The following is a 12,992-nucleotide window of genomic DNA, read 5'->3' as shown; positions in this document are numbered from 1 at the left end:
TTCCAGGAATGTCCCTTGTGTGGGTTGTGTGTGCCCTTCTGTTATAGTTGAGCCTTGATTGCTATTGGCATGTCAGTGGTTGGTATTGACCCTGAGGCTGATTGGCTGTGGGGTTTGGCCATTTCCACACTTATGGGCTACTGTGTGGGGGACTTATCTGCTGAGTGGGATTCACCCCAGTGGTGTCTGGTACTTGTTGAGACTGCCCTTTGGGTGTGCTGTATGTGGGGCTAATTGGTTGTTGCTGTGGCATGGTCTGAAGCCAACCTCCAAGTATGTTGGTTTTGGGGCCTCTTGTGAGGTTCTCTGGTGCAAGCCCAGGTCACCCAGTGCTTTTGAACAGCCAGGGATTACCTGGTGAAATCTACAAAGCAGTCTGTGGTTGATTGCTGCCTGTGCTAAACCTGGAGGTACATCAGAGAGGCCACGCTGCACACTGAGACCAGCCGCCACTAGTACCAGGCCTGTGTTAGCTCCATAAAAAGCCAGGATACCCCAAGGCCTGCTGCCACCTGATGACTCCTGTAAGGTCCAGCCACTGATAAAGTCCTGTGCTGTACAAGAGTTGGGTGAGGCAGGTTTCAGCAAGTCACCTGGGTGGGATGAGTTATGTTCACCAGGTCAATGTAGATTCTGGTTTGGTGCCAGTGGTAAGCCTTGAGCTGCTCAGGAAAAGTCTTAGACCATACTGAAGCCAACCACTGCCCACCTGGGGCCCATGGACTTCCATAGTTGTCCAAGAAAGAGTGCAATGAAGGCAGGGATGGTTTCTCATTGAGAAAGTACCTCTGGCATTGGGCAAGTGGGGTGGGGCAGGGTGTCATAGATTCACGAGGGTGGAGTGAGCAGAGCTCACCAGACTAATTAAGATTTGACCATGGGACTGGGGGGAGGGATAAACATAAGAAATATGGTGCCTGCCTACCGGCTGCATGGGAGAAGGACCCCACACAGGGAAAATGGTGACTGTTCCTCCAATTCTCACCCTGAAGTCACACAACTCAGTCTCTCCCCATATATCCCAGATGCCCCCTGAGTCACTGTCCCTTTGCCAGAGCCCAGGATGAGTGCCTGTGAACGAGGGAATGTGTGTGGACCCTTTAAGAAGATATCTGGGTTTCCCACAGCCTTCTGTCCCACCTGGATGGTTGTAACCCGCATTGTTTTTCACAGCCAGATGTTGTGGGGCTCCTCTTCACGGCACCAGTACTCCGGGCTGGAGAACCTGGTGTGAGGCTGGCGTTCCTCACTCCTCCGGTAGTAAACCTCTGCAGCTGAGGTATCCCTCCTGATTTTCAACTGCCACACAGAGGTTTGCGGCTGACTTGTTCAGTGTGGCCACACCTCGTACCACTCTCGAGGTGGCTTCTTTATATTTAGTTATAAAACTTCTGTTCATCTAGACTTCAGATGGTTCTACAGGTTGATTGTTCTATAATTAATTGTAATTTTAAGTGTTCATGGGAGGAGACAAGCACAGCATTTAGCTACTCCATTATCTTGGATCTCCAAGTTTTTTTTAAGTCATGTTTTTCTGTATAATCTGCAAACATAAATTTAATTGTTTTTAGTTGTATAATTTGATGTGTTATAGCAAGTGTATACACTACAATCAAGATGTCAAACATTTTATTATTCGAAGTTCTTCCATGTCCCTTTGTAGTCAGTTCCCTCCTCCTATCCCCCATCCTTTGTAAAAATTCATCTGTTTCCTGTTCCTATAGTTTTGTATTTTCCAAAATGTCATTTAAATGGAATTGTATGATATGTGGCCTTCTTTCCCACGTTGTACTTCTTTCACTTGTCATAATGCATTTGAGATGTGTCTATGTTTTGCTATATATCAATAGTTCATTCCTTTTATACTAATAAGAGTCCAATATTCCACTGTAGAGATGTATCATTGTTAGCCATTCACCTGTTGATGACCATTTGGGTCACTGCTGGTTTTTGGTGATTAGGAATAAAGTTCTCATTAGTATAGATGCTTGACCATTGCACTGTACACCTGAAGCTGAAGAATATTGTATGCCAACTATAATTTAATATATATGTAGTCATGGGATATGGAGTACAGCATAGGGAATAGAGTCAAGGGAATTGTAATAGATATATTTGATGTCAGAGGGGCAATAGACTGGGGGCAGGGGTTATCACTTTGTGAGGGATGAAATGTCTAACTATTACATTGCTTTGTGCACCTGAAACTAATAAAAAAAGAAAAATATATCAAACAAATAAACAAAAAAGAATAAAGGTCTCATAAGGTTGACTTTTGAGTGTACAATTTCTTGATTTATCAAAATGATATGTTTTGTCAACTTTTATAATCTTTCGATGTGTATGCTTTTCTCAAATTTAACAAGAGTTTCCTGTTGATCTTTCCGAAACTGTTACAAGAATCTAGGCTAAGAATGGACTTCCTCTATAACCTTAATGACATTCAAGGGATAAAAACAGATCAAAGCAAGTTAAAGCCTCTTAAGCAATGTTTCTTTCTATAGTCTAACCACTTTCTATATATCCACTTGAATGACCTTTCAAAAATGCACATCTGATCATAGAATGCCACAATTTAATCACTCCAATAACTCCATAAAACCATTTAGTTAATAGCTCCTTTTAATTGATTGTTTACAAGGCCTGACCCTGTACCAAGCCTGTTCATTCACTACCTAATTCAATTCTTAGCACAGCCTTATGAGGCATAGGTTATAACCTATACTGGCAGACCTGGGATTTTAACCCTGAAAATGTGCAAATATTTTAGATTGGTAGTCAAGCCTTTTAGTATCTAGTATCATCCTTCTCAGTGGTACTCTCAACAGAGCAAAAATATTCATCATTTTTTATCCACTCCATGTGTTTTGACATCTGGATGGTTCTACACATGTTATTCCCTCTGTTCAGTATGTCCCACCTGCCTAACTTTTACATATTGTTCAAAACTCAGCTTAGATGCTTAAAGAAGCCTATCTGCACAGAGCCTAACAGACTGCTCTGTCTATACCCAGTGTGCTATAATCTTGGATGTTCCAGCATTAGAATTTAGATATTTCTTCCATTCCTCTCTCCCTTTCTTCTACTTCTGGTGTTCCTATTGCACTTATTTTATGTCTTTTTTACTTCTCCCACAGTTTAGATATTTTGTTCATATTTTTTTTCTCTTTGCTTTTCAGTTTTGGAGGTTTCTATTGATATACTTTCAAACTCACTGATTCTTTCCTCAGCCATGTCCTGTCTATTAATATGCCTATCAAAGACATTTTTATTTCTGTTACAGTATTTCAATTTCTAGCATTTTCCTTTTGATTCGTTCTAAGTGTTTGTCTTTCTCTTCTGCTCTTACATGTTGTCCAATATTTCAGAGCCAGTAACATATTAATCATACTAATGTTACATTCTCAGACTGGTAGTTCCAGAATTTGTGCCGTATCTGAGTCTAGTTCTGATGCTTGCTCTCTCTTCAAAAAAAAAAAAAAAAAAAAAAGCGTGTATATATAATCACACACACACACACAGAGATGGTGCCAAAAAAATGTATACACATTTTAAGAAAGGAAGACTGTATTAAAATTGTAATACTTAATATATACCCATAACAAAAGATGAATACAAGTCACTTTTAACTTCTGCTATTACAAGAGGTGTTCAAAGTGGTTACCATCAGCGTCCAGACACTTCTGATTATGGCGAACTACTGCTTGACAACATTGACCAAAGTGTCCACTTGTATACATTTTTTTGGCACCCCTGCTTTTATATATATATATATATATATATATATATATATATATATATATATTTATATATATATATATATATTTTTTAAATATATATATATGTATGTTTTACTGTGTGTGTGTATATATATCTTTTAGCATATATATATATATATATATATATATATATATATATATATGTAAATTTTTATTAAAAGCCAGAGATGATGTACTGGGTAAAGGAAACTGAGGTAAATAGATAGGTCTTTTGTGTGAGGTTGTTACATTTATCTGGCTAAGAGTTCGGCTGTGTTTACTTCTTGCTGTAGCTATAGGTGTTAGAGGCTAAAATTTTCTCTAGTGTCCTTGATTTTCACTTCCCTTTTATCTTTGGGTTTCCCAGGAGACTTCTTCTTAAGTAAGGTCTGAGTTGTGCAATTCTTTCAGCTGTAATATTTTATTATTATACAGGAACGCTATTGATGTTTTGGTAAGGTATCGGATGAAGGAAAGCATTCTATAATCCTGTGATTATATTTCAGTCTTTTAGTGAGCTTTGTTCCTGGGCTGTGACCATCACAAGTGTTTCTCAGCTTCCCTCCTATGTCCCAACACCCTTAGGTGAGACAGGAAAGATAGAGGGGGTTAGAGCTGGCTATTTTTCTTACCCTACTTAGAAGGCTAGAATGGGGCTAGATTTGGGTACTTCCCCCAGGTCCTTTAAGGAAAGGCTGTTAAGGAGAACAAAGGTCTTTGGATATATTTCAAAGTGATTACTTTCCCCTTCCTCTGCCTGAAATGTGAGGGTAATTTTATCTGATCTTCACCCTGAAAACCTGATGGGATTCCCGGAGGTAAAACTCACAGAAGTGTGCCCACCCCAAGGCAGGGCCCCTGGGAGATTTCATTTCTCAAGCTAGTTCATAGTCTACAGAAATTAGTCAATTATTTTTTGAGTGTTCCTACCAGTTGCTGGCTCCTGTGTCTGCTTCTATTCTCAGTAAGCTGCTGCCTGTCTTTCCAGTTTCTGAAGCAGTGATTTTCACTGTTACCTCAGTTAGTTGATGGATATAAGAAGTGTTGCTGCTTTCCCATTTGTTCAGGCTTTTTCTTGTTGTGAGGATGGTCGTGACAATGTCCAAGTTCTTTGCATGTCAGATCAGAAATGAAGTCAACCCCAGCATTAGAATAACTTGAGATTGTCAACAGACTCCTATAGAAATGTGTGTCACATTATCTCCTACCAGTCATTAACATGCCATCATAGATGTGTATGTCATCTGAAAGCAGAAGGCTGAGGGTAAGAACAATAATAGAAATAATAGTTAATGTTATTGAATGGTTTTAGCACAGGATAGTCTGTATTACACATAATTTACATGCATTAACTCATTTAATCCTAATAATCATCCTCTTTGGCAAATATTTTCACCACCTTTTTTAATAGGTGAAGTAACTGAGTCTTAGCTCGATTAAGTAGCATGCTCGAAAACATACAACTTGGGATTCCATCTCAAGTATGTGAGACTAGAACTTATACTCTTAACTACTGTGGGTAATAACATTAACATTAGGATTGTGAAGGTAGAAAGTTGGAGAAATGGAGCTGAGGAGGGGGAGGACTTTCTGGAGTAGCTTATCCTAGGCATTTCGAGTAGAGATAGGGCTGAGAAAGGCAAGGTTGAAGCCTAATTCACTGTTGTGCTCCTATCTCTTCTATATTGAATTTGAAGAAAGTTCAGGATCCCTACAGATTGTTAGGCAGATGCCTAGGTTCTCTGTGGAATAATTCAGACTTCAGGGGAAAGGAGAGAAGTTGGGTCTGAGGGGATGGGAGTTAGGTATTTGAACAAAGGTGCTTTAAGGACCAGAGGTTATATCATTGGCTTATGTTTGCACTGTTGTCCTGTGTCTGAACTTCAGTGTCAGAATAATTATTCAAATGAATCTTCCTGGTATTCTTGCCATGAGAAATGAGTCATGTTCTGAATAGCACTGATGTATCCATGACCAACAAACCAAACTGATTGAAAAACACCTGTGGGTACAATGATACTATCTCAAAAGTGCACTATGAATTCAGTGGTGAATATTTCAGGGTGGAAACTCCCAAATCCAAATGTAGCTGCCAACAGGATACTTCAGGGGCCTTGGTCAACAGATGTTTCTGTTCAACATCCTGGGCTCCCAACCTAGCAACTGCTAGCATGTAACCTACCACTTAGGAAGGCTGGAAGGGAGGGAAGGAAGCTGAGCTTTAAGGGCTGACATTATTTTGACTGAGCAAGGATGTCCTATAATGAACTGTTTTATGAGAGGTGAGCCAGGCCATGAAGTTGAGCTGTTTGTCTCACGCAGGCATCTCCAGCAAGACTGGCCCTCAGGAAAACTTTCACGTTGATGACCTCAATTTTAATGGTCTGAGGGGCATTACATAATAGAGGAATTACACACTGAAGATAATATTAGGGGCCTGATTACATTTGTAACTTTGGTGGTTTGTTCTTTCCTTGGATAATTAGCCATCTTGAGATTCCACCTGTATGTTTCAAACTTCTTTGCCTAACAGCCTGTCAGAATTAAATTAAACATATCCGGGGGCAATAAGGTATTTCAGTGTTGTGTGTCCACTAGGAAAGAGTTGATGGGAAGATTTGGGCAGGGAAAAAGCAGTGACAGTATTAAGCCTAGCAGCCAACAATTTAAGGAAGAAATGCTTCAAATAATGGAGTAAAGAGCCTGGAAGACTTCTGAGATTCCATATAGATACCTCTATGTGGGTAGGATAGCCGGCAAGATGACTGTGTGAGGGATGGGTTGGTGGGAGCAGGACGGTCATCTATAAGTCTCTTCTGAACAAAATATAGTTCCTCTACCCACCTGCTAGGATTAGTTCTGGAGTGGCCTCTTAGGAGGTACACATTTTCAATGGGTTAAAGTATCATATTGCTGGGGGATGGTTAACCAATTAGTGAAGGATTTTTTAAAAATCTAATTAGTTAATTAGTACTAATTTTCACAAGCAGAGATGGTCATTTGGAGAATATGTAATCCAGGATTGTGAAAGCTTAGGGATGGAATATATTCTGTGTACTGGATGACCACTCTATCTAGTGCTGCCCAACAAGAGTGTAATTAATACACTCTGTACGCCTCTGGATTCTGACTGCTCACATGAGTGTATATTATCCTTATAGGCATTGTCAGAAACTGAGACTTAAAGAAGTTAAGCAAATTTCCCTAAGATCACAGAACTTGGTTGAACCCCACATTTTGACCGAGAGCTGTGTTGCTGTAAAGCCAATTTGCCTCTTCATCCATACAACATTGTCTGAAGAAGGGTAGAATTGACCTGAAGATTATATTTTTTTATGCCACAGTTAAATAACAAACAAACAAATCTCTACTGGGTACAAAGAATCCTTTATAAGGCTGGATGGCAAGTTGCAAAGTACTTGGGACTGTCTAGATCTATCCCAAAGTTCATGTAAGGATTTCAGGCTATTCATCATCAGGAGTGATTTTCTAATGTCTATACATGCTTTCAATTTTAATTTGTGGGTGGGGGGGTAAAAACAAAGCAGTGTGCAGGGAAAAGGAAAATGGTTAGAACTAATTGCTTATGGACTTTCCCTGCAAAATAACATTAGAAAACAATGCCATTTGTCTTTTAATAGAATAGTGTGTGGACTCATTTGCTTGCCCCCACCACTGCTATGTGAAAGTGAAGCAGCTTAGTTTTCATTTTCTTTTCTCTCAAAATGCCCAGAGGGGCCATATGTTTGTTTAATGACCTTCAGAATTATTCTTTAGAAATCTGAGGCTATCAGAGTTGGAAGCAATGCGAAAATAATTGTGGATTATTATTGTATGACGATAGTGGCAGCTGGGCTATTTTTTTTTTCCTTCTGTTCAGACTTTCTTCTTCGTTTTCCCAGAAACCTTATATCCCTAGGTTTAACTCAGAAACAAATCTCATATAGGTGATAAACCTCGCCAGACATGGTATGTAGTATACTTTCAGACAAACCCTTAACTGTTCTTTGGAAAGACTCTAGGGAGTGAAGGAGTCTTATATCTAGATGTCCTAAATAGTACTACTTTTATTTACTGTTTGACAATGTGTGTGGGTAGTTGTATTGGACATAAAGCAAGCGTATTTCTGAAATATTATACCTGTGAACTTAAGTGCCACTTTTTGTGTTTTGTTGTCAAAACTCCTGCTAGCATAAAAGAAAAAAAAATTGTTACAGTAAAAAAACTAATAAATGGGTATTTACTCTCACAAATCATTTTACACACACACACACAACACACACACACATGCAGACTTGGGGCTTGAGCGTCAGCACTGATTCTACCTTCACATGAATATTTAAGAAGTGTGGAAATGGGTGGGAGTGAGGGGGCCAGGAGAGGGAGAGAAGATGTATATACCATAGTGTGGAAAGTAGACATTGCTCTCAACTGTAATTTACACAATCTGCCTCATAATTTTTGTATTGCCTTAACTGAGAGATTCAGAATTTAGATGATAAAATACTTTTACCTTGATTGTTCAGCACTCCCTTGCAATTATCCCATACACCTCCACTGATGTTTACATAGGTTTTGATCACCACTTTGGTTGAACATTTTAGATGAGTGGTAAAGAAACTGGAACAGTATCTAAAAAGTAGTCTGAGAAAATTCCCCAAAGACAAAGAAGCTTGGCTAAATATTTTTACATACTTGTCTATTGCTATATCCTTGTCACTCTCTGGAAGAGTTAAACATTCCTTTCTAGGGAAGTTCAAATCCAGTAGCAAGACTCCCTCCCATTCCCATCAGGAGTGTAGGAGACCGGCCTGCAGAACCCAAGTCTTATTCTCTGGTCATATATCGCTGAACCCCGAAAGTAAGTGTATAATTTCCCCGTTCTCTTACTAAAACAAAGTGTGTCCTTGTGTTATCTAGCTTTGTTTCTAGAGAACTCCTTACGCGTAATATTCTAGGTCCCTCCCCCAACCATCCAAATGGATCTCTTGGCTCTGGGGCGGGACACTCTGGAATATTAGTATTAGTTTTTACTATACGAAGTAATTAATGAAACCATTGTAGACATGATTGCCAATGTAAAAGCCTATTATAAATTCTAAAAATGCTTAAGACTCCCTTGTAGTGTACTGTGTTGCTAAATGGACACTATCCTCTTAGAACTCTTAGGAAATATCCCTGTCAAATAGAAAGAACCAGGGCATTATGATGGCATTTTGTGACTTTTAAAGTTCTGCTATACCTCTTTTACATTTAGGAAGCTTGTATGATTTTCTATTTTTGCAGAATCTGTCTAGAGACTTTCTGCTCTTAGGATCAGGCCTTTAAAGTGGCTCTTAGGGGGATTGTTGTGATATGTGAATTGGACACAATAAGACACAATTGTGATATTTTCTAGTCATTGACTTAACTCTCTAGTTACATATTTTGGAAACAAAAGAGTACAAAAATGTGAAAGTACGAACTTGCCAGTACTAAGACTTAGTGATGTGAATTTTTATTTCTGCTTACTTGAAAATATATTCTCTGCAGGAATGCAAGCCAAAAATGTGGAGAAGCATAATAATACAGAAAGGAAATGCTCTTCTAATCCAGGAAGTTCAAGAAGAAGATGGAGGAAATTACACTTGTGAACTTAAATATGAAGGAAAACTTGTAAGACGAACAACTGAATTGAAAGTTACAGGTAGGAATTGGTTCTTCCAAATTACGGCAAGTGAGACTTTAAATATAATTTGGTATGGGGAGAAAGAGTTTCCTACAAAGAGGCAGCTTGTTGTGGATTTAGAATTGGTTGCAAATCTACATTTGAGAAGTTCACTAATAGTAAGTTGTACTGATAAGCTATATGCAGAATATGAACAATTAACTTAAGGAACAAGGGCCCAATTGCTGTTTATCTATTCTCTGCCTTTATGAAAGATTCTTAACTCTTGAAAATATCATTGACTGTTCCTAAGCATCTCAGAAAGTCTATACTAGAACCTCTCTAGCATGCTAACTTAACCCATATGTAGAATCTCCTTATAGGTGAACGTTGCCTCAGAATGAGGTTCCATTGGGCTTTTGGAATGAAGTCTTTTTGAAATACATCCAAAATATCATTTATACAAAATTGTTCATAAATGAGTGAAGTTATTGTAAACTAGTAATTTTTAAATGGAGCAACTCCAAAAGAATGGCATGCATGAGTGTATTTTAAATGTGAAATAAAAGCAAAGTGTAAACCAGTAATTCTACTCACAGTAGTGCAAGAGAGAAACTCACGATATTCTTACCTGCTGGAGAATTTTAGAAAGTAATTTTTCAGAGACATAGGACAGAACCTGATACCATGGAAGTTATCCCTGACAAGGGATGTGATGGACCCTAAGAAACTGCATGATGAAAAGTCTACTTGCTATTGTTCCTCAGCTAATCTTGACTCATTTTCTTCTTCTTTTATATGTTGTAGATATGTAGTGTGTGTGTGTGTGTGTGTGTGTGTGTGTTTGTGTGTGTGTTTGTGTGTGTGTGTAAGTCTAGATACACATATTATGGATAAAAATTGAGGCATGGTTAATTTTGACATTATCTGGACAATTATAATATTGATTGCATTAATTAACTTATCACTAATGCACTTGGATGTTACCTATTTAGTCATCTAATGTTGATATCAACTAGTTGGTTAATTATAACATACTCTCACTAATGTTAGGAATTCAGATTTCCTTCTGTATTATTTTTGTTTATGTCTAGCAACAGTTAACATTTGAGGTAATGTTAAAATCAGTCTACTAATAATGTTATTTGCTGAGTAAGTTCATTGATATAACTCATATATTTAATGAAGTCTTTGATTTCTGAGAGTCAAGTTTTTGTCTAGTTAAAAAAAGTTCTGAATGTTAACACCAGGAATAAGAAATATATTTTTATTAGAAATTAATATATATAATTTAGCTCACTATCCTAATATATGACAGTTTTACTTCTTAGTCTGAATTTGTAGAATACCTTCTGTGAAGGCTTAAATTATTCTTTTGATTAGAATTGGATGTTCTTTCTCCATGAGCTTCCAAAATAACTACCATATTGGGCCAATCCCAAATACAAAGACCTGCTTTTGATTAATTTCTGATTTCCTCAACATGAACTAGACTTTCTGCCTCATTCAAGAAGAGTCAATCATAGGCAATGGTACATTATTAACAAGTGACTTGACTGTGCACAAATCTTGCATCATCATCACTTTGACCAGTCATACAATCCTTATCCATTGCTTGTATAACACTTCCATTTTTGAATCATTTACTCACATTTGTCATATTATACTATTTGGCTTGGATTTTAACCTGGATCAGAATAAAGTAAAAATCACACCTCTTGATACTCCTATCTAATGGGTAATGGTGACAACACATTTGCTTCTTTAGTTTCTTTTTAGAATCTGGAAAAGCAGATCTAGAGCTACTTATTTTGTATGTTTTTTAAAGCGTTAATTCACTTACCTTAAACTTTTAGTATAGCTGGACTATGGCCTTAAATTTTCACATGAATATGACCTCCCCAGAGGTTCTCCAACTGTCATGTGCATCAGAATCATCTGGAAGAACCCAGGTAGGCTGAAGATGAGGCTCTTTAGATACAGATTCCCAGATCTCTCCTCCAGATTCCAATATAGTACATAGACTGGGAATTTGCCTTTTTGTCCAGGTGATTCTATTGCATGCCTTCCAAGGTTCATGCTTTGAGAAACACTGGTTGAGAGAATGGTGCTAAATAAGTCAAAGTCATAGGTTTGATTCCCTTATGAGCATGTTAGTACACACACACACACACACACACACACACATACACACAGACACAGACACACACACCTTGAAACTAATTTTCATAGGCTTCAAATTGTTTTGTCTGAGTTCCTAAGAGTTGTCATGAAAATACAGATTCTTGGTCACCAAGAGAAACCTGTCAGGGAAGTGTGTGATAAAGCATCTGTATCCACTGGAAAGAGTCATGTGTCCATTTACCATTTAAATAAAGAATTACTGAGTATGTATTATGTGCTGGAAAAAAAAAAATTCAAAACGATCTTGGGTCAGCGGTCATTGTTAATATAAGAAGATAGCAAGTTTATGTATTTATTTATACAGTTTACATATTATGCTTGATGTAGAAACAAAATCACTTCTTGGTATGGAAGTTGAAGAGGTTGCTCTGTGGAGGTTTATTCTCATTTGCAATATTATTTAAGTTACACTGTACTGTATATGTTCAGTATTAAACTGCGATTAACCAACATATTTTCCTCTCATGATTCAAAATACAAGACTGGGATTATTTAAAGAGTAACCCATTCATACTTGTTTTGAGTTTAACAATATTCAGGCATGGGATAGGAATTTCAATATGAAATTAATAGGATGGGTTAATTCCAAATTATGTAGATAAGAGGATCTTTAAGATTGTGAATTGTAAATATGCAAGTTTTAAAAGATTATCAGTTTTAAAAGGCGATTTTCTGACTGTTCTTTTAAAATTTATAAATCTGAGAAATATTTCTTCAGTAAAACAAGTGTTCTCTTAAAGTGTATAAGTGCTACTTACTTTAAATAGATCAGTTATAAAAAGGCCCAAACATCCAAAACTGATTATTTAGAAGAAAATCATTGGCTTTATGAAATGATTTTTTCCATATAAAATAATTTGTCATTGTATGTCTTTAAATAGCCAGCTTTCCTATTGCATTAACATAGGATTTGATTTAAGTGCAACTTACCTGGAACATTTTTAATATATAAATCATAGCAGACCTATGTGATGTTATTGTGGAAATTTTTAAAAATTATTTTGAAGGTTCCAGATGGGTAGGGAGAGGTTTAACAACAAAGAGCCATGTACAACAGTGTGTTTAGGTCATTTGGCAAAGATGCCAACAGCCAGCAGTTGTATTTACCATACTATATTTTAGGTGGCTACTTGCTGTTTTAAAGATTGTTTATCTTTTATTTTCACATTGTATTTTGTGTGGAAGGATAGTTGAAGCATAAAGAGAGAAGGCAGGATTGGTTATTTAATGGCAAGAACTTAGAACAGGTGATAATGGAAGAAGGAGGAGAAGAGGAGTGGGAGAGGGTGGGGAACAGTCTCTTGGGATTAGAGGATACTGTCTGCCTTGAGGTAAAAAATGAACACAGGCAGGAAGCCAGTACTAATTAACTGTATTTGTAAGACAATTTATCATTCACCTGG

The 12,992-nt window shown here is 37.5% G+C and overlaps 1 protein-coding gene across 1 annotated transcript in view; it reads left to right on the top strand.

The window, feature by feature from the left end:
* Positions 1-12,992, top strand: part of IL1RAPL2 (interleukin 1 receptor accessory protein like 2) — a 1,393,401-nt gene that overhangs the window by 734,541 nt on the left and 645,868 nt on the right. Inside the window, exon 4 of the mRNA XM_033110155.1 lies at positions 9,291-9,444. Within this exon, the coding sequence (XP_032966046.1) occupies positions 9,291-9,444 (154 nt within the window). The remainder of the gene's footprint in view (positions 1-9,290; positions 9,445-12,992) is intronic.

This window comes from Rhinolophus ferrumequinum, chromosome X (assembly GCF_004115265.2).
Source record: "Rhinolophus ferrumequinum isolate MPI-CBG mRhiFer1 chromosome X, mRhiFer1_v1.p, whole genome shotgun sequence".
Classification (NCBI taxonomy): Eukaryota; Metazoa; Chordata; class Mammalia; order Chiroptera; family Rhinolophidae; genus Rhinolophus; species Rhinolophus ferrumequinum.
This window is presented reverse-complemented; position numbering and strand designations above follow the sequence as displayed.